Genomic DNA, 21,986 nt, shown 5'->3' with positions numbered 1-21,986 from the left:
AATACTTTTTTATGAGTGAAAACTTTGGCTTGGCTTATTGTGTCTGAGTTAAATGACTAACTAGCTGCTTGTTAAGGCTGGTTTGTCAGTTTAGACTGCTGCACTTGACCTGCAGAGCTTTACACTGTTTGTATGGTGGTCTAATTTCACTGAGTGGGACTAAATGGGGGGGCATAGGGGAAGGTCAAGGTCCTAATGCCTGTGCATGTGTCTGTGTGTCTTTACATGTGTTGCATATATATATTGGTCAAAAGTCATCTTTTGTCTGTGCGTATGTTATTGTGTGAGCATATGCATACACACATGCATGTAAAGAAAGAAAGTTCCGCTGCAGAGCACTCTGGGAACTGGAGGGGTCTTTCTAACACAAACATACAGAGGCATGGACCCCACTGACGCACTAATGCGGGTGCAGAGGGGTTAAAACAACAGCCGCGTGAATGCCCGGCACGGACGCGAGAAAATAACCCACAAAGCCCCGTCGACTCCAACTCTCAGAGCCCAAAGCTGACTGTTTACGACAGCATGAAAAGCAGACGCCGCGCGCTGGCTCGGGTTTCAGAGCCGCAGACTATTTCTGACCATGCTCTGACTGATACTGAGAGGACATGAGGAGGAGAATAACTTTGCTTGTGCATTTTTATTTATTAAACACACGTTATTTAATGGTGGTTTTGTCATTTAAGACAACACTTTTCATACAATCAAATTGTGTTAAATTGCAGACAAAAAATGACCTGAAATCAAGTGTTTAAAGTGACATGTCAATCAAACGGAGTTAATATAAAAAAACCTAAAAAATCACCATGAATGACTTAAAATTGTGTGTATTTAATGATTAAAGCTCAGATATTTGACAAATTAACACTTTTATTGACCATCTGATGCTCAAACACACAAAAAAAGACATAAAAAAAGTATAAAAATAAATAAATACAGTGGAAACAGGTACAGGTAAAGGTGTTTTTGCACTAACATTTATAACAAGAGTGCATATCAAAGAGAATTACGTCATCTGCCTTCTCTTATAGTTCTTCAGTTTATAATGTACACTCACTATCTCTAGTTCATTCTGTACATGTTTCATCATAAGTTCATAATAATGAGCAATTGTTGGATAAAAAGGTGTGAGCTCTTTGACTTCTTGGGATTTTGTTTTACAAAGAATATTTTTAAGACTGTGCACAACATAAAATACAACTTTCAGTGTTTGTCGTGTGACCCCGATCGAGCCAAGCTGACCTTGGTTGTGGCTTGTTAGCAATGCTAAGAAGGGACTTTATCGTCATTTCAATTCCTGCCATTTACTACAGGAGCGGGGGAAAAAATAGCTTCTTTAATGCATTCCATTTATACACAATGTAAATTACACGTTTGCTGGAAGGCCTCAGGAGGAGCAAAAGTAATAACTGCAACCTATTATGTACATAATGATGGCAGTGTGTTCGCCTCAGGGGGTAGAACGAAAGGAAGACGTGAAAGAAGAAAGTAAACCTGCTTTCTTAAGTAAAAGTGAAGCTCTTTTATATGTCAAATGCCTCTTTGTATTTTAGCAAATGACAGATTTACATATTTCTTTAACCTCAAATGACCTGAACGGCAGGTTATTAGACAATTATCAACAACATAATTTGTGCTGCTTTGAAATGAGAGTGTTGAATTTTAAATATGTCCTTCATTAGACTCATGAGAACGGATAATTATGCAAATATATAGAGGTACAATACAAAATGACTAAAAAATCTTCATGTTTCCGGCATTTCCCACCTCTCTGAGGTTTAGGGTCGGTTTTAAATGCTCCCATGCTAGTTGAAATGTAAGAATTAGCATAAATTGCATTACATTTAACAATGTCAGACAAAGGCTGATTTTTTTTCACAGATTTTTATAGAAATCAAAGTGGACAAAGCTCCAGTGTCCTGGAAAAGAAGACTGAAATGACACAGTGAAGTCACAGAGAACAAGCAGTTAATTTTCTTCTCAGTAATTTTTCCACTCGACTGGATATCAGTCTCGTCACGCATTCATTGTGATGACTTTGATCCCATGAGCGTTGATGTAGGTGAGCAGGACCTTGACCCGCCTCTCGATGACATCGATCAGCTTGTCGATGCCCTGCCGGCCGCCCTGGCTCTCCCAGTACGTCTGGTCCAGGAACAGAGACTGGAGCAGCTTCTCCCTCAGCTTCCTGCTCCTCAGCACGGACACGGCCTGCTCTGGAAGCCTGCACAGACAGACAGACAGACGGTGAGTCACTATGAAATTGGTGCTTTAGTTTCCGGTACATTTCTCTGAAGCAGAACTGGGAGCAGAAATCATCTTTCTTTGTTCTCACTGGGCGCTGCCATTAAAGCATCCTGTCTTTATGGATGATGTTTGTATAACACAAGCAAAATCAAATTTGCACCAAACGGAAACAGTCTGACATTTTGTTGCAATTAAATTTGTCTTTGACGATGGGAGCTGTAACCACAGAGACTGAAGTGCAGAAAAGAACAACAAGAAAAGAGGCCTGTAAAGCCTTTCTGTCCTCCTTGTCTCCTGTGTGTGGGTGCACAGCTGCAGCAAGCTAAACAAACTTCCAGTTACTCACAAACAAGCACAGGCTGAAAGTTAGAACTTCTGGTATGTTGTTTGGAGGTTTTAACAGCTCACATGTGGATAAAAGCTCCTCTAATATAAATGAAATAACAGCAGAGGTGGACATTAGCACAGAAGGCTACATCATGTGAAGCTGTGTGGACAATATCAGTTGTCTCTTAAAGGTATAATAAGTAGGATTCTTCCTTGCATTTAGTCAACAACACATGGGCCCCTCCTCCTGGGCTCTTCTTCACCAGAAGCTCACTCTCACTCTCTCGTGCAACGCCCACCCCGTCGAGCTAACACCGACAGCATCACGGTTACCTTTGCGCTAGCATGCTTACCGCCGGTTACTTTTGCGCTAGCATGCTAACCGCCAGTTACTGTTGCGCTAGCATGCTAACCGCCGGTTATCTTTTCCTACCCGGTTTGAGGCACCTACCTGTCCAACTCTGCATCGCTCTTTCGCCATGTTCGCTGGTCTGAATGGGGCCCAGTTGCTAATTTGAACCACTCCCACACTCACCTATACGCTGTGATTGGCTCAGGGAACCACAACAGCGCCCCTCCTGAAAATGTCCCATGCAAAGCAAAACAACAGGATAGATGCAGAGGGAAGGGTCTCACAAGGGTCTGCACACACTCACCAACACACATGTATAGAGGCCCATAAGTGATGATTTATATTATATTATATTTATAAAAGTCTATATATTTTATTTTTCTAGGAAAATCCTACTTATTATAGTTTTGGAATTTTTATTACTACGTGCAGGAGGTTCAGCCATAGAAACAAGCACAACAAATCGCAAGAGAGAGTGGTTGGACACAATCATGTGGACTCTGGAGAGTCATGGTGTGACTGCTAAGCAGCTTTTTAAAGCAGCTCAGCTTTTCAAATAAACTGCCATAATGTATGTTGCACACTTTAAAATGTGCCTGGAATAAAATGTCAAACATCAGTTTATTTCGCTTTCATGAAAGTCAAAGAAGCCTCTCAGATCTACAGAGAATCCACACGGGATCATAACAAGATCTGTGAGTAATGACGTTCTGGGATCTTACAGCCTCAGGTTATCCAATAAGAGCTAAATTTAGACTTGTGTTGCTTTTATATCTGATTTGGATTCCAGACCAGAAGCTACTTTTTTGATGAGGATCACAAGGATCCATATTCAAGGAGGAGACACAAGCGTCCTTGCCAAGCCACAGTTTCTCTTGTGTCTCCCCTGAGGTTTGACTCACTGATTTATTGATCAAAAGGTGATGAAATGAAAGTTGTGTCTGCAATGTGGTTTGGAAATACAGGTCCATACAAATCAGCAGGGGATAAACAGAGAGAAGATATTAACATGCCCCTCGGGGCCTCACTCATCGCTTCACTTCCAAATCACACATTTAGTTTGTGGAACTGGTTCTCAATATTTCCCAGGATTTCTGTGAGGTAAAGATACTGTATCTGTAAAAGTTTAATGTACCTTTTAATATTTTAGATCTTAACAAGATTTATAGATGTCTGCAACAATCGCTTGTGAAGCTTTGCACTTGTATTTGCAGGTTATTTTACACTTCAAATTCAGCTTTGCAAGCTGTTTTTTTCAGTTTTGTGAAGGGAGAAGAAACAGGAAATTACTGAAAACAGCTACTGACAAAAACTCAAGAGGGACTTCCCACCAGTCACTTGTGATTCAACAACTCTTTTTCTAACCAGCAAATATTTGGAAAATAGAACAACACTGATGAAAGTTAAGATTAAATCTCAAAGTTTACAAACCATATACTGAATAACAGATGTGGATGCAGCCTCTGGGTCTAAAATGTGATACAAATGAGAGAGCGCCTTCAACATGCATTATTTCTAAGGCCAGCAGGGGGCGATTCCACTAGTGTCAAAATAAATGTGATCGTACAGAAGTCGGCTGCAGTAGTTGGCGCTATTGCCTCACAGCTAGAAGGTTCCTAGATTCGGTCGAAGTGGGCCTTTCTGTGTGGAGTTTGCGTGTTCTCCCCCTGCATGCCTGGATTCCCTACGGGTTCTCCGGCTTCCTCCCACATTCCAAAGACATGCTTGTTAGGTTCATCGGTGACTCTAAATTGCCTGTAGGCCTGAGTGTGCACATGAAAGGTTGTCTGTCTCTATGTGTCAGTCCAGGGTGCACCCCGCCTCTTGCCTAATGACCGCTCAGATAGGCTCCACCCCCCACGGCGACCCTGAACAGGATAAGTGGTATAGATAACGGATGGATGGATGTGTAGAAGTCTAGTTTATAGTCCTATAAAACAGATGACAGTGCATGCCTAATGACACGGGTATCTTATGATTGACAAGTCACTACAACCTCTCAATCAGGATAGATGCTTATCCCTTCCCTTGACCAAATATGGGCACTTCAAACATCAAGATGGTCAAATACCAGACTTTAGGTGTCAAATTGGTACAAACCAATGGAAGATTTCATGGTGGCTACCTTCACTTCTTATAGGCAGTCGATGGTTTGAACTGTCATGAAAAGGTCCATGGTTTATAGAAATACACACTGAAATGTGCCTTTTTGATGTTTGAAGCACAGCAAACCAAATCTGACTTACTCTTTGATTCCTTCCAGGAGCCTGAAGTCCAGGTTGTCCTCATTGCGGTCGAAGAATCCCTTGTTGTTGGTGAAGACCAGGTGTCTGGGGTCGTGACCTCTGTGGACGATGTTTGCCAGTTGTATGCGCTTCTGGTCCCCACAGTCGGCATGGTGTCCAAGTTCCACACACAAATCCCCCAGCCTGGGCCTGAATCCACAGCAGCTCTGATCCAGGCGGCTGTGGATCTAAAATAGAAAGTTGTTATTTCTTATGATCTATTGAGAATACAATCTCAGTTGTGACATGTGGCATTTCTGAATTCTTAGATTATTTATGGAGTAATCGAAATGGTCTGACAAAGACAAAACAATCTGGGAAGCAATACTTTAGGGCTTCCGATACAGCCAGCAGATATCCGGAAAACTCATAAATGATATCCAGGCCAAGATTTCCTCTTCCGTGCCCCGGTCACTGTTTACAGTCTGACTGGCTACTTGAGACAAGACAATAGAGCTTTAAAACCAGAACGTTATCTGTTATATAGAGTTTTATAGAGATTATTAAAAGCTTAACTGCAGTCAGACCATTGCTGATGGCTCTCGGGATTGCATTTCGGCCAACGTGTTCTTCCTCTTTTTCTCTCCACATTAAATGATTCACCTACATACAAACAAAGCCCACTCAAACGGGATTGGTCAACACTCCTGGGACTACAAACGAACCACAAACACAAACCAGAACGTTTGAGATACCAGAACGTTCTCTCTCGCCTACACATTTTGCATTCATATGTAGACATCTAAGTCTTTTCACTTCCTCTTTGGCCTGAGAACTGCTTGTTTATTTGATTCAGTGTTGACATCAGTTACACCACAGGACTGCTGAGTAACATGACTGCACAGGGGACTTTTTTAATCCCATCAGGCAACAACTCCTCTGATTCAATCCCTGATTCCTATCTGTCAACTAATAATCCTAAATATGTCTTTACTAGAAGTGTTAAATGATGCACCCAGTCAAACCAAGGATACAGATTATAAGGTGTCAGGTTTCAGATGGGACTTTTGAAGACAGGATTATGTGCCACTTAAGCAACTCTAGGAGAAACCTGGGGCTTAAGGTGACTCGGGTCAGTAAACATCCACTGAGGCATGAAGTGTTACGAGCTACATCCAGGATACCTGTCAGTCAAGCTAACAAGCACCTAAACACACGCCTCTGTAGGCCCTCAAACAAACCTTCTAACCTCTAAAACCTAGTGGCAAATAAGACCCTAAGTGGCCGATGAATGTAAACCTTTTTTGAGATAAGATAGGCGTTTTAGAGGAACAGCCGGAGTTCCTCTTCAGGATGCAGTCATGATTGATGTCACTGGGGAAACGCAGCGCATGCAGGGGTCAGTTCAGGACAGCACAGTAACTTTCTCTGGCATGAAAAGTTCTGTTTTGTCTGTTGCTCACTTACTTTTTATAAATACACATTATATGCAGTCAGGAATCAGTTTCTCTTGACTGCACAATATGAATTCCTTATTTAATCTCTTCGTAAGGACACGGAAACAGGAATAATACTATTGTGACGTTATCAACCCAGCAACTTCTACAGGTTTGCAATCTATTTCTTTTTTTTTTTTTCCCAGGTATTGCAATCTTTGCTCCGACGTGATCAAAGGATGAATAGAAAAATCCTCAGGAGATGTGTCCTTAATACAAAAAAATCTGATCGGAGATCTAGACTTCCCACACAGGAAGCAAGACATGCAGTATAGTCAGCCAAAGGACAATACCGCTGAGAATATTAGACCTCTTTTTTTCTTCATAACAGCTGTAGGAGAATATTGCTGATGTCAAACAAAGAGATATTTGCTGAAGTCATTTATGAAGCATTCTTAGAATTCAATAAAGCCCAGGGATGCACAAAGTCAAACCAATTTCTCAGCATTTTTCAGAGAAATGTGTTTTTTATCGAATCTAAGTTTTATTTTGAAACTGATTTTGTTACCTGTAGCAGGAAGTCAAACAGAGCCAGTTTGCTCCACTCGTAGTGATGAACTGTGGAGCAGCCGGAGTCAGGCTTCGGGCTGATGTTTTTATGCCAACACCTCTGTTTCAGGGAGCTCTGGTACTCGCCCCATGTTAACCTCACGGTGGATGCACCAGCAGCAAGGCCTTCTGGGTAGAGAGATGCATCCCAAGACACCACTGGACAGGGCTGGCCATCTAAAGAGGGAAGTTGAACAGATTATATGATCAGGTTTCCGTTCAGGCAACTGTTCAGTCTCAGTGAGTTTTTAAACCTATTTTTAACCAGGAAAAGCTCACTAAGCAACACATACGCTTCATCAGTGGTGGAATGAGGAATTGCAAACGATGACCAGTTCAATGATTTATCAAACAACACAAAAAAAACGATGCAACATTTTCTCCAGTTCATAGTGAAAGAGGCTGGGGCAAGAAATACAAGAGTGTTTCACAACAATCTATCAAAATTCTATTTCTGGTTTTCAGTACTTTTATAAATATTGTACACTTTGATTTTCCACAGATTTCCTTTTAAATCCTTGTTTTGATAAAACCATTAAAAAATCCAGCTCAGAAACTTTTAGATTTGATGTTGTCTATGGCTAAGTGGACTTTTTTTCTGTTGCAGAAGTTACACAATAATCCGAGTGGAATAATCACCTGCTGTGTTAGCCCCTGAGTGTCTACTTACAGCTCTTGGAGGAGCTCATTATTAAAGTGTGTTGCCATTCTCACAGTTTTTAACTTGGAAAAGTTTTGTTTTTTAACCTGAAGTTTGTTGCAGTGTCCTCCCTGTGAATCATAATACATTTATTATGCTTATTAAGGACATTTAACACATGGCTGCCACTGACAGTTGAATAAAGAACAGGCTTGAAGGCCGTGTCCTGCCATGACCCTGAAAAGGTCAGGATGTCAAATGAGGATTCCTCCAGTCTCATTCCTCTTTTGACATGATTTTGCCACAGAAAGTGGCATTGTTTTATTGTCAATTGTGGTGTTAAACATGTCTGGACTTTTTCAAGTCTTGGTCTATCAGTATTTAAGTCCTGACAGCAGTACTGCACACAGAACAATGAGTAGGTAAAAATGTATTTTTGATTATCGGTTCATCAGTGACATGAGGATTTACACAACACATTCAAAAGATCATTATTATGAGTACTTTGTTGTACTGGGTTCACTTTAGGGTAAAAACGTGTAACGGCTTCACCTCCAAAGCCATTGAAATCTATGACAAAGTTGCATTAATGACCTTAACCAGCATATTATTCATGTTTTTAATCTATTTCGCCATAGAACTGTTGACATTGTTGGGAGGTTGATGATGCTGTTTGCAACTTGGATCCTGAGTTCATAAAAAGGAGTTTCACTCTGAGTGAGAAATCCAATCAACAAGTTAGAAAATGATTTTCCCCTCAGACATAAACACCTCCACTGCTGTGAAGACTATCATCAACACTGGTTGCAATGAACCACACTTATTGTGTTTACTAAAAAGGCCTTGATTCTAACTTTTATCCGGCTGCTGTGAGAAATAAGAGTCTCTTTCCTTGTGCTTGTTGACATACCGTGTAAAAAGCTGAACTTTCTGCTCACAGCTGGTAACGTCCTGTTGAGCCCCAGCACCCTGTCCAGGTGGAAAGCGAAGACCTCAGTGTTGTCCACGGGGCTGTTGATAACGCCACACTGCCCTCCACACACAGGGTTCCTTTCTGTGTGCCTTTGCGCGGTCACTGAAACGCTCCTCTCGCCCTCAAATATGAGAAGTGACGGAGAGTCTCTATGGGAAACTTCTTTGATGCGTAAAACTTTGGCATCGGCGAGGAAGCGCATGGCTGTCACGTCCTGTGTACTGAGCCATGGCGGTGCCCTCTGGCTGTAAATTCGGATAGAGCTAACGTGAAAGTCTGCTGGTTGATCTATGTCAGATTTATGGATTATATCCAAAGATTTGTAATCAACATCCCTGGTTTCCCTCCAGGAAGTGTTGCGTTCAAAGTTGCGCTGAATATGGCCCGCGTCCTGTTCCAAAGTGGCAAGTTTGTTCTGCGTAAAAGCCGAACTAGCCGTGTTATTCCTCCTCACTTTTCTCCTCAGTTTTGGTCTGATTGTACCCCGAATATTTGCAGGTTTTAGGCGCTTAGTCTTTAGCGTTATGTAAACCACGTTGGACCGTGTTGGAACAGAGTCTGGCAGCGCATCACTGGTGTCTAAATTATATAATCCACGGGTGTGTCGGTACTTGTCTTTATCAGTCCTCCTGTCCCGCTGCTGCTGCGAGTATCCAATCTGTGAAACTACAAAAAACAAATAGACAACACATACGCTCCCAATGATTAAACTCCTTTTGGAAAGAGGGCACCTCCGAAAGCTACCGGTCAGTCTCAGGAAAGGGAAGCACAGCCAGTGAAAGCGAGACTTCCCCATTAGAACTAATGATAATATCATGCTTGAGTGTCTTTATAGCGCCAAACCCAAACCAGGAGGAGCGCTCAACTTCGGAAACTCATTTTGGAAGGGAGGATTTATGCCCACATTGTGCACAGAGACAACTGCGCAGGGGATGGACAGGCTGGGAAACCACCCTCCGACCCAACATGAGGCAACTTGAAATTTTCCTTAAAAAAAAAAAAAAAAGTTAAACCTTTTTTCCCTTAAAAAGCATTTGTCGTTAATGTTAAAACACATAGGTAATAACTATACTTTTAGAGTTTGTAATAACTGTGACACCTTGTGGATGTAGGCTACAGTAACTGATTTTAACACCTCAGGACAAAGCATGAGATTACCGTTTACAAACTTTATTAAATATTCTACAACAGAAAAAAGTAGCTTAAAACTTGGCATACTACTTTGTTAAGTCTTCCATTCAAATCGTTATAAGCCTCTGTAGGAATAGGCCTGTAGGGTATAGTGTAGCCGTTATTGGAAGGAAAAAAATACGCACATTAATCTCTCTGACATTTATGGGGACATCATGTTTGATTCAATCTATATTGAGGTTAGAGGTGAAGGTGACGAGCTGCTGGATCCATTATAAATCCAGGAGTTTCAGGCGACATCTGCTGGTCCTTTTCCTTAATTCTTAATTGGTTGAGTGCAGGCTCTTCACATAGAGGACAGTACAATAGAGGAGAGTAAAGTAGCAAGGAATAAAATAGAATGGAGAAATGGAAAGGGAAACCGCTCCTGTTATAGCAGGAATACATGTATCATCCTGTTGAAAGTTCAGACAGGGCACAGCAGCCCATAAAAGCTACAGGATTTCCTGAAGGATAAATATAGAACAATTGTGTTTAGGACTGTAAGGACCACTGATGGTCAGATCAGTGGGCCTACTGTCCCCATCAGCATGCCAGGCAATTTAGTCTCAAACCTGAACAGCCTATTTTGAGCTTGTTTTTTGTATTATAATTTTTTATTATTCATCTAGGCTATTCAAGTGCATTGCTTGTTTTTTTGTTTTCTTTTTTACTTGTTCAATAATTCAGGGTACATAAAGCTGTGCCAGGGAGCCATTGGGGGACCTTTGGAGGGGCTGTATTTGTTTTATATGTCTGACAAGCCAGGTATATGATTGAAATGCACAATACAAACTCGACAAACTCCACCAAATCCGTGCTACTGTGAAGAAATCAAATGCAAAGAAATAAATATCGAAAAAGCAAAAACGATAGGTGAGATTTAAATATGGAAAAGCAGATTCGTCTACTGTTTCTATGGAAACAGCGCTAGCTACACAACGGCTAACTATAGCTAACGTTAGCCCCAGGCACACAGCACATAACAGTGCATACTTTCAGTTCACAACGCTAACTTGCAATATAAATGCAGCTCGTTTAGACAGTCCTCTTCTTCTCTGTCCTCCCCATTATCCTGCATGTGTTTAATCACAATTAAGGAGGGCTTAGGGAGGACTCAGCCGTTTTCAGGGGGCGCAGACCCCGAGTGTCCAGCCCCCCACTACATGTAAAAAGAGAAAGCATGGATAGTGCAAGGAAGAAAAAAAACCCCACTACAGGTTTCTTTGTAAGCGACATCTGGCAACTGGCTGTTGTGGTATTTTATTTAACGTCTTTGTGGTTGCGTCTTTGCATTTTCAGTCAAATATCATCATTTACATTTGTAACTTTTTTTAACCTTTAGTTTTTTGCTTAAATGTAAAAACACTTTAATGTCATAAAATAAAGTAAAATGGAGTTTCTTTTCTTAAATTAAATGGCAATAATGTGTCCCATTCATCGATTTTTACTATTTCAAGCCCTCAAGGAGTCACGCACTGCACGCCTGACGTAAGCAAAATCCATGAGGGTTTATCTTGCATTCAAGTGCTGTGGGAATAATCGGAAAAATGACTTTCATACTAAAAAATTTCACTTCAAGCCTCCCTCAAATCGGAACAGTAGCTCGGGGATTCGGTGAAAAGTTTGGTACTGACTTGCCGGACTTGACGTGATATTGTGCAAAAACATAGTGGACCTGCAACTGTCAGATTAATGTCCAGAAAACGTTTATATTAATGCAGGAGTTACATATGAATGTTTGGCTCATTTGTTATTTGTAAAACGGTATGCATAGAGACCATACATGTTAGTTGCTGTCCACATAAAGTTACGTAGTTTAGTTCTGAAGAATACAAAATATTATATATTTTTTTATTGCGTCCAGGAGTTTCCACATTACTACTAAACCCGTAAACGCACCGAAGTCGGATGAAAGAATTTGTAACTTGGGAACCCCGAGCATCTGAGAAGCACGTGAATATGGGGATGGTGCTCCGGCTTTAGAGTGAATATTGGGAATGGGCATTTGTTTCCGCCGGTGATGTATCCAGTGCAGGCAGAATCTTTCACATTGATTGATTGGATAATTGGCAACACCTGGATGAGAGTCACTCCTCGCCACTGAAGACACACACGAGGCCTCCCGCTGGGTTTTAACACTGCTGACCGGTTACATCGCTTAAAAATAATTAGTTTTAAAATGCTTGAAGCAAAATACCTACCTTTGCTTTTATTTGTCATCATATTATTGATTGTGAGCTGTCATAGCGCTGAAGATGCTGCAGATCCAGGTATGTAGCTGTAACTCGTACATGGCAGCATCAGGAGGGTTTCTTGTCTAATGTGACAAATGTCGGGTGTTTGTTTTGCCTTAAGTTCTTCCAGGTAGTGAAGATGCTGAATTGGGAGACCTTGGAACATTTAATTTCACCATTAACTCCACAAATATGACCCATTTTGCCTATGGAATAGCTGCAAATGTGGTAGCTGTACTGCTGTATGGGAGCAACATTGTTCCTGTCAAAAGAATAGAGACAGGAGATGGTAAGCATACTAAACTTTGTTTTGGCTTAAACATTTAATAGTTCCATTGATATCCAAGGTTAAATCTAGTTTTAAAACTGTTCTAGTATGAAAATCCTTAAGATGTGTTGACATGTTTTTTGAAGCCTGTATGAGCGTTTGCCTGTGTTTTCTTTACAGGTATGTTTTTTCAGTGGGTTAACTGTGCAGCAATATGGGTTGTCGCTATGGTTGGAGACTTGATGCTTCAGACACCCAAATTCCACCCCTTTGCAATGCTTGGAGGTTTCATCTGGGCTACAGGTATTGCCTCATGAAAGCAAAACTTTAAAAAATCAAATCTCTAATTTTTTTTATGTGGTTAAGGGCAGTTTGGTATTAGGGGGTTAGGTCTCTGTCTCGGGTCCTGCTGGATACAGCAGAGGGCCTTTTAGGAGTTTTCTGCTGTCCATACCAAACACATGTTTGTTCCTCTTTCTATGAGAGATGAGACTAGCTTTGAGCACACTGATGTGTCCTAGTTGCATTTAAGTACACTCCACTTTAGCGCTGTTAAGGGTGCAATATTTTGTCCTTAAACTAACATACAAGGTGTATGCCTATCTTAACTTGACTTTGATATGCAAGCAATAATTTATCCAAAATAAGTAACACATTTTGATTAATGCTTTCTAAGCTGTCATTACAATACCACTTCACCATCATTAGGAGGTCACATGTTTAAGCATATTTTCTTAGCATTTGTGTAATGTAAATTTCCTCTCTGACATTGCTGCAATGCAGAGGTTGACTAAGCATACCTTTCCAATATTTAGATTTAGAGTTCATTGACTAAAGGAAAAACTCAATCCCAATCTTTAGCGTATGTTTAGTATGTTACTGGACACACAAATTGTTTTTAAATGCTCAATACTGTGGACATAGTGAGGATATCTCCCCCACTTTGCAGTCTTTGTATGTAAAGAAACTGAGTAAGCAGTGACAAAGAATGTAGACAGTCATTTGACCACATTGTCACCTGCAGGGCAAAGCATGGGATGCCATTCTCTATATCATGTGCGTGACACTAACATTTTCTTCTGTGTCTTCTGCAGGGAATATTCTAGTTGTTCCAGTTGTTAAAGCGATCGGCCTCAGTCTTGGGGTTTTAATTTGGGGATCCTCTAGTTTGTTGATGGGCTGGGCCAGTACACGGTAAGTAAGGAAATACATTATATTCTTTCTTTCTATGCCTGGGTAGAAGAAGTTAACTACATTAAAGCATGTCATTGTCTTAATTTTGTAAGTTATTCAAAAGATAGTGAGACTGACTGTTTTTCACAGATTTGGCTGGTTTGGGATAAATGCTCAGGACGTTTCCAGGCCCATACTCAATTATTGTGGAGCTGCACTGTGTCTACTCAGGTAAACTCTACCTTTTTTAGAGAGAGTCTCTCACTTTTTTTGTCAGTTTCGTTGCTGCTACATGACAGAAATAAGATGGATAAAGTAGTTGTCTGCTGTCATTCTGAGTTATGTGATGGATAACACACACACACACTTTTGTGTTTGCTCCAGTGGTCTCGTCTTTTTCTTTGTGAAATCGGACGTGGAACTGCATCCAAACTCTGAAAGAATTCCATTACTTATCGACCGAGTGAGTACATTAATTAGATGTTGATTTATTTTTTCTCATTTCTTTTCAAGAGCTTATTTCTGACATGTTTAAAGCAAACCTAAATTGACCAATATTTTCCCAAGGAGGATCAGTTCCTGCCGCTTGGTCTCTCAAAAGTGAGTTGTGATGACTTTGTCTCGTTTTGTGGGCTCTGACAGCATCATTGTCTTTCAAACACTACACGACTCTATGTAAGGATGTTGTTGCTATCTGCAGGGAACGGTTTCGGGCATCAATGGACCGAGTTCCACACCGTTTTGGATCGACATCATCGGACCAAAGACCAGGCGGTTAATGTGAGCTCAACAGATTAGCAGCCAGTGAGCTGCATGTGCACAAATACTCTGCTTGCAAATATAAAGCACATACAAGGGAAGGTTAATGAAACATTTATTTTAATTTAATAATCAATACAAATGTTCTTCATAAACAATGAAATACATTTCAAATGAAGCCTCAGGCTTTTACCAGAAGCTTGAATACAACTGCTGGCTTTTGGCTTTAAACATTACGTGATTTGTTTTTAAGAGGCCCTTCTATTTAACATGACTTGATAAACAATTTCATTATAAATGCTTTGATACCACTGGGGAAATTAATTGTAGCCGCACTATAATAAAATAAGCAGGGGAAAATGTAAGTGTGCAATGAAACTCCAGAAATCGTTAAAGAAATGCAAAAAAATTCATGCTGAAAACATATTTTGACTTTAAAAGTGCAAGCGAGTGTAGTGTAAGCAGTGTAAGAAACGCTCCGTCTTCACTGTCCACTTTTAGATTGTTTGCTGGAAACGAAATGTAAATAGATGTAAAAGATCCCAATATAGGGTGCACATTAAATCCACAGAATCCATTTTCATTATCTGTGCGATGTGCAAATTAGTTTTATAAATTCAACAACATGTCAGTGCAGATTTAAAACCCATCCATCATGCAGCGTCTCCTCATGTTTTTCAGCGGCTGCATGCTTGCCGTGCTGTCCGGACTGCTGTACGGCTCCTCCTTCACACCCATTCTCTACATTAAGGCCCGGTCTGCCTGCAATGACTGCATATTCCAGGGAGCCAGTGCCTTTGGTATGGCCTCAGTGTCGCTTTAACTTTTTAGCTATTCTCAATTTTAGTGTACTTTAGTGAAAAAAATGGAATAAGCATTAAAATGTTGTACTTTGTCTTAAGACTTAAACACAGGATCCCCCAGAGAAGTAGGTTTAATATCCCGTTCCCTGAGAGGCTCTCTAAAGCCGGTGTCAGTGGGGGAGCTCCAGGATTTGTTTGTCGATAAATTGTCCCGCTGCTCTTTTGTGTCGCTTAAGCTCTTTGATATTGACTGTATTGACAGAACTCTTAGAATGCAATTGATTTTACCTTTTTTTTTTTGTCTTGCAAACCTTCAGGGATAAACACAAGTGATAAAAAATGTTCAATTCTTGTTTAAACTTCTTCACAGATCTGGACTATGTGTACGCGCAGTGCTGTGGTATTTTCGTTGCGAGCACGGTGTACTTTGCCATCTACTGTGCCGCCATGAAAAACAGGCCCAGGGTCTACTCCAGGGCCATCCTACCAGGTAACACGCAGCAAATTGCACAGAACCTTTCATGGCATAAATATTAAGTTTTTTGTCATTATTATTGAAACTTTAAACTGCTTTACAATTAGTTAATTAGTATACGCTTGTTTCAAAAAGAAGTCAGATTTCATGAAACAAGAAAAGCAAATGACCTCCTTCTCAGCTGATTTATTAACTTGGTAAACATAGTCATAAAGAGTTAAATTCCAATCGCTCGTTTCAAGCCTTCTTCAATAAAGCACGATGTTCCTTTTGTAAATATTTGTGCCATTTAGAATAAAACTAAGGATAAAGCAGGGTATGCTTTAAGGCCGTGGTTCTCAACTGGTCTAGTGTCAGGACCCACCACCACCTCCTTAATGACAAATTGCAACCCAAATTTGTGACATTTCTCAACCACTCTAATTTATTTAATGAAAAATGGTGCAGTTTGGACCTGAGACGCAACGAGACAATGATAGTCAACCAAAATGACCAGCAGGTAGCGGTGTATAAGAGGAAAATATTCCCTCTAGAGGTCATTGAATTAGCAGCCTTTCAACAGAAATTAACTTAAAAAGTGCAACACAAAGGCAACTACTGTAGGACTCATCAAGTTTCAAGAATGGAAATGTAACTGTAGCAGGGATTACCCAATCAGTGGATACATGGAGTGTGAATCAACTACACTTCTATGCACCCACGTCATAGGAAACCCATGTCCTTCAAAAGTGCAGCATCGACTTTTTGCCACATTTTTTTTTTCAAGCACACATCCTCGACCCACTAAAAACAGCTCCGTGACCTACTTTTGGGTCGTGACCCACCAGTTGAGAACCATGGCTTTAAGGCGTAGCTACCAGTGATTGATGTGGTGGTAATGCAACAATGCGTATGCACCGTCGTCCAAATATGGTCACTTCTGGCCAAGATGTCGACAACCAAAATGCTTACCTCAGTACTTCAAAATGGGGATTCACAAACAAACAGATGTCTTTGCAGTGGCTACGTCCACTTATTTTATACATTCAAACTTCTAGAGCTCCAATGAAATGTTCGTGTTGTCTCAACAATTTCATAAATTGAGTTATTTTCCTGTCAAATGCTGGATAGTTTCACTCCATCAGGTCAAAGAAAAATCATAAAAGTGAAACAGACGGAAGGAAAGGAAATATGCTCATTGCTCATGGCCATAATAAACCCATAACTTTTGATGAAGGCAAGAAATGTGTTAAAAGTTTGGAACCACATTAATACAACAACAACAAGCTGCAGCTTCAGAACTTGTATGCGCTCTAACACACTGTATAAGCTCAGACAGGGAGTCAAAAAAACTAGGGGGGCCTGGCTACAGTCTGACACTTTCCACCAGCTGAGTGATTTCTGTGAACCACAGAGCTGTCCTGCTTCAGGGGGTCCACCAGAGGGTCTATAAATAGCTCCAGTTTGGCTCTCACCATGACTGGAAGAATGAGAGGAAATGCTGCAGCTTCCTTTGCCAGGCTGCATGTGTGAACACATCCACTCAGGGGACGGTTGGATGTGTTGATCCAGGCTAAAAACAGCTGGGGGCAAACATCCGGCTCATTGGAGCTGATGAGTTCAGATCAGTCCTTAGGTTTAAAACTGGAGGGTGGGCTTTAGAGTGGACCTTTTATACATTTACAAGCTGGCATTTAGTTTGTGACCAACGCACCAACTCTTCTATTAATTAGTCTTTCTACTTGAAGCTGCTTCAGTGTATTATGAGCTCTATTTGTGTGTGTGTGCATTTGGCTCAAGGATGAGTACACTCTCTTCTGCTTTTTGTTCCTCAGGTCTATTGTCTGGAGTGATGTGGGCATTGGCTACATACTGCTGGTTCCTGGCCAATAATTACCTGAGTGCTGTTATTACCTACCCCATCGTCACTGCAGTGAGTACATCTTGTTCTGATAGCACACCCTCTCAAATTTGCACATTGAGAATACAGAGAATATTGAGATTTTTGTTAGTAGGAGACGAGAGGAAAGTGTTTCAGTATTTCTCTGTGGTCTGATGAAACCCATTAGAGACACATGAGCTGCAAACATACGCAGACCAGCATGGCCAATGTGCCAGTCCACCCAATCCATAAAAAGAAGTATGAAGAGTGAACAGAACTTTATATAAATGTGACTGGTCACTGAATGCTCCCTCCACATAAGTTTTCATGGAGAAAAGTTTGCCATAAGAAACATCTCTCCCCAGACTGGATGAACCTGCTGTTCTCAAACACTCATGAGAAAAACTGATGGACATAAATGGTTTTTTTTTTTTTTTTTTTTACAAAAACTCGTCAGCTTGCAGTTTGCTTCGGTCCAATCTTTTGCTCATTGACTGTAATGAACACGGCTGTTTTCTCTAGCTGCTAATGGTGTTCTTATTTTAATCCCCTACAGAAAGAATGCAAATACAGTCAAATGTTAAAATGTACCCGATCAGATTTGTTTGTTATATCAGCCTTGAGAAAAATCCATCCTTATCTTTATCTTTTTGTTCTTGACTTGAAGTTACAAAAGATGTCAAAAGATATGAAAAACCCTGCTTTAAAGCATTAAAGTGGTAATCTCAAAGATCTCAGTTTCGTTCTCTTTGGCGCCACCTATGGCGATAAGCAATAATTGCAGGAGCACACTTCCCAGATATCCAGACAGTGTTGCATGTGTGACGTCCACGGTTGGCTCCGGTTGTAACTATTGATTTTCCTCGCTTGACGGTCGCTTTCCTTTTTAGACTGTTTGCTTCATCTGAGTGTCGAATTTGTTTCTTTTTCTTTGGATTTTCACTTATTGTTGAAGTTGTATCTGTAGTCATCCATCTTTTCTTTGTTTGTTCAGCCATAGTGGATTACAGTTTACTCGCAACACTAGCAGAGACCGGAAAAGCAGCCGCTTAGCTCCGCCTACCCTCTCTGGCAGACCAACCACTGCTGGCTGATGGAAAACGTGTCACTTACAAGGCTTTAATCAGTGGGCCATAGGCTCAATCATGTTGCCTCATTCAGCGATATCGACTTAACAGACGTTTACTTAAATGAAAATCTTTAGGATTATTACTTTCAGTGCATTAGCTCTACAAAACATAACTCAAAGTTTAATATTCTGCTCCAAGGTCACTTCTGTCATCCTCACAACTTCTCTCAGTCCCTCACTCACTTGTTTACCACCCAGAGGCTCTGGAAAAGTCTCCTGTCCCACGTTAGGTCTTGCTCCACCTTTTGACCATTGAAATCTAAAGACCTACATTCTTTCTCTTGCTTTTAGCTTTGTCTGATTTTGCCCCTGTAATTACTGTTAAATCATCTTTACCTTATTTATTATGTCCCTTTTTGGGCACTTTCTTCTGCCATTGGCTGATTAAGGTAAGTTTGGCTTACGCTGTAACATGCATTTTATTGTATTCCATTATGTAATTTGGCTTACATCATGTTAACCAGTTTCTCGCCCGGCTGCCTCAACTGAAAAGGACTTTGGGTCAACACCTGTTCTTAAATGTGCTTAATTAATAAAATGACTTGACTCAGATGGGCAGGTACAGTCACTCATTGCTCCGTTTTAGGCCTGTAGAGACGATGCTCCCTTGTAAACGTAAAAACAATGTCACTAAAGTTCTGAGTGATTTTAAACGGTCTCTTCTTTGTTAAACTTTAACTCAAGTACAACAAACTAAAGCAGCTGAATTGAAAAGTTGGTTTGTTCTTGGTAAACAGTTTGTTTTCTCTCTTCTCTGTAGGGGTACGGTCTGGTTGCAGCTCTGTGGGGATGCTTGGTGTTTAAGGAGATTAAGGTAGCGAGCAGAACAATGATCAATATTAATCAAAATTTCATATTCCTTTGGTTGTATATTTGCTTTAACACAGAGCATACTCCTAAGAGAATAATGATGCTGATGTTAAACTGGTGTTTGTTTCCCTTCAGGGGTTAAGCAACTGCTTCATCTTCTTGCTGGCTTCCTTCGTCGTGCTGACTGGCTCCTTGCTGACGGCCATCTCAAAGCTCTAATATTTAAAAGTCTATAGGTTTTCATATTTTCATTATACACATATTTGCCCCCCGCTCTCCTGCTCACTGTGGGGGGGGAAAAAGTCCTTGGTTTTATAAAACTCTTTGAGCCCTGATAAAATAAACCAAAATGCGTGATGGTTAATCTGACTGTAAGTGCTTTTGTTAGATTTGCCTTTTGACCCAGCAGGGTTTATACTCTGAGCTGACATTTGGTGGCAGTGTCTTACAGGAACGACCCTCATGCTCTCTGGTTGGCTCGAAGAGGAAGATATATAAGTTGTTGAAAAAATATTGTCACCTGTGCAATGTTTATATGTTGTTAAAATGTATTTGTTGGATATGTATTGTCACCTTTGCCAGTGCTTTAATTTTCTACTAACACAATGCCACTACCAAACACATCGCACACAGGTGCACGGTGGTTTTAGACTGACTGTTACGTTAAGATAATGCACATTTCTATTTATATTCTAACGACGGGGTGCTTGTTTGTGTCTCAATGTTCTAGAATGATTTGTCAGTTGCTCTTTGTCAGTGTTTTTCACACATGCTGCTATTAAAAAAAAAAACATCCAGTACTGACACATCTGTGTACTTGTCCTCCTACAAACATAATTTATGTTGATGTATGATTTAAGATCAGGTGTGCAGTATTTAGGTCTAACACTCGGGTTGTGTTTTTTTTTTTCTCGCCTGCCGTTTTCTCCCCGTGGAGCCCAGTGTGTGCTGAGTTGTAATGGTGTGCTCTTGATTGGTGCACATGGAGAATATAGATGAAAGAAGTAGTTGACAGCAGTGTCCTCTCTGAATACATAAATGAGGCTATTATCACATAGAAGATGGAGGAGGAGGTGTTACTGGGATTTTATGTTACACTGTTTATAAGTTTGACAAGATATATCATTAAACAAAAAAACACTTCTGCATGTTAATTGGATGCTTGATGCTGACATGACACTGGTGCCCGTTCTGTTTGAAAGGTTGGGTTCATCAAAAGATAAAAATAAACACTTCTTGGGAGAACTTTACTGCACATTGTGGCAACTTTAGGTTTCAGTATCGACAGAGAAGCAGACATGATTCTGGAGCCCACATTAATTTTTCACTTCTTTTACTTGAAGCAATACAAAGATGGAGGTTAAAAATGGTGCAGAACTCGCTTTTTTTCTGTTCGAAAGGTTTACCTTCCTGTGATGGGCTCAGTATTATCGGTATTATGTGAACTTGTTTGGCAAGTTAATTTCTATGTAAAAAGTGCAGCACTCAAGCTTCAATGCTTCTGTTAGTATAATGTGAAAATGTCCAACTTTGATGCCCCCTAGTGGTATATTCTCCAAGAAGTCAAGGTGGTACAGTAACCTGGTGGTTCAGCTTAGCTAAACTTTGGTTTAAAGGGTTAGACCATCACAGATAATCCAGAAAGATTGATCTTGTTTTCACTGAATTTATTAATACGTTTCTTCTCAATAAACAAATGATTTGAGGTGTGTTTTACCTTGACATGTTTCAGCTGCAGTCTTCCTCAGAAGAGTCGCTTGATGTTACTGTATCCACTGAACCTCGAATTGCTCCCAAAGGCTTAGCCATCGGTGTGAGTGGGCATAGATCCTGATTGGAGATTGGCACCTAGGCCGTTGCCATCAGCGTGCGTGAATGTGACATGTAGTGTAAAAGCACTTTTTGTGGTCGGAAGACTAGACAGGCGTTTTATAAGTACAGTCCATTTACCATTCCCAGTTCATGACACGATTTTCCCTTTTGCAGTGGTCCGATATCGCTGATTTTAGGTTCTCCTGTTCTGCTTTGCAAGATCAAATATGACAGGATGACCAAACCTGCATAAACAACAGCTAATAAGACACGTCACAGCAACATCACGTGAATCTTCTGAGGAAGACAGCAGTCGAAACATGTCAAGGTAAAAAACACCTTATCATTTGTCTATTGAGAAGAAAAGTATTGATACCATCACAAATATGTGGTGACCGTGAGAGGTAATTGAAAGACTGAGTCAATCATGTTTGTAATTATTTATCTTTATGAATGAGATTAAGGAAACTGTTTTTATAGCACTATATCCCGTGTAAAACTAAATCCAAAAAGCAAGTGGACTCGGTTGAAGTTTCACCTCTCATCAGAAAGGCTTCCTCACTTCTGAAGAAGCTTACACTCTGAAGAGAGGTGAAACGTCTTCAAGAACTTCAACCAGGTCCAGCTGCCTTCTGGATTAAGCCTCGAATAACCGTGACCTGGATGACGGAGAACCTTCA

General features: G+C 40.6%; 2 protein-coding genes across 2 annotated transcripts; one reads left to right on the top strand and one right to left on the bottom strand.

Annotated features, from left to right (window-relative positions):
* Window positions 1-773: 773 nt before the first annotated feature.
* Window positions 774-9,626, bottom strand: gask1b (golgi associated kinase 1B). Its single transcript, XM_069670148.1, has 4 exons — window positions 8,747-9,626; window positions 7,156-7,373; window positions 5,173-5,399; window positions 774-2,224 (listed from the first exon to the last, which is right to left on the bottom strand). Exons 1-4 carry the CDS (start codon window positions 9,624-9,626, stop codon window positions 2,017-2,019), a joined length of 1,533 nt encoding a protein of 510 aa, XP_069526249.1. The 3' UTR covers window positions 774-2,016.
* A 2,535-nt stretch (window positions 9,627-12,161) lies between these two features.
* On the top strand, window positions 12,162-19,713 carry tmem144b (transmembrane protein 144b). Its single transcript, XM_069670548.1, has 13 exons — window positions 12,162-12,256; window positions 12,351-12,505; window positions 12,665-12,787; window positions 13,579-13,678; window positions 13,808-13,888; window positions 14,042-14,120; window positions 14,225-14,257; window positions 14,358-14,437; window positions 15,098-15,216; window positions 15,590-15,709; window positions 17,509-17,606; window positions 19,445-19,498; window positions 19,630-19,713. The coding sequence occupies exons 1-13, from the start codon at window positions 12,162-12,164 to the stop codon at window positions 19,711-19,713; spliced, it is 1,221 nt and encodes a 406-aa protein (XP_069526649.1).
* Window positions 19,714-21,986: the final 2,273 nt, after the last annotated feature.

Source organism: Semicossyphus pulcher, unplaced genomic scaffold (genome assembly GCF_022749685.1).
Source record: "Semicossyphus pulcher isolate SPU_LCO1_2020_fin unplaced genomic scaffold, fSemPul1.0.p SCAF_2, whole genome shotgun sequence".
NCBI classification, from domain to species: Eukaryota; Metazoa; Chordata; class Actinopteri; order Labriformes; family Labridae; genus Semicossyphus; species Semicossyphus pulcher.
Note: the sequence above shows the minus strand (reverse complement) of the source record. Positions and strands in the feature narration are given on the sequence as shown.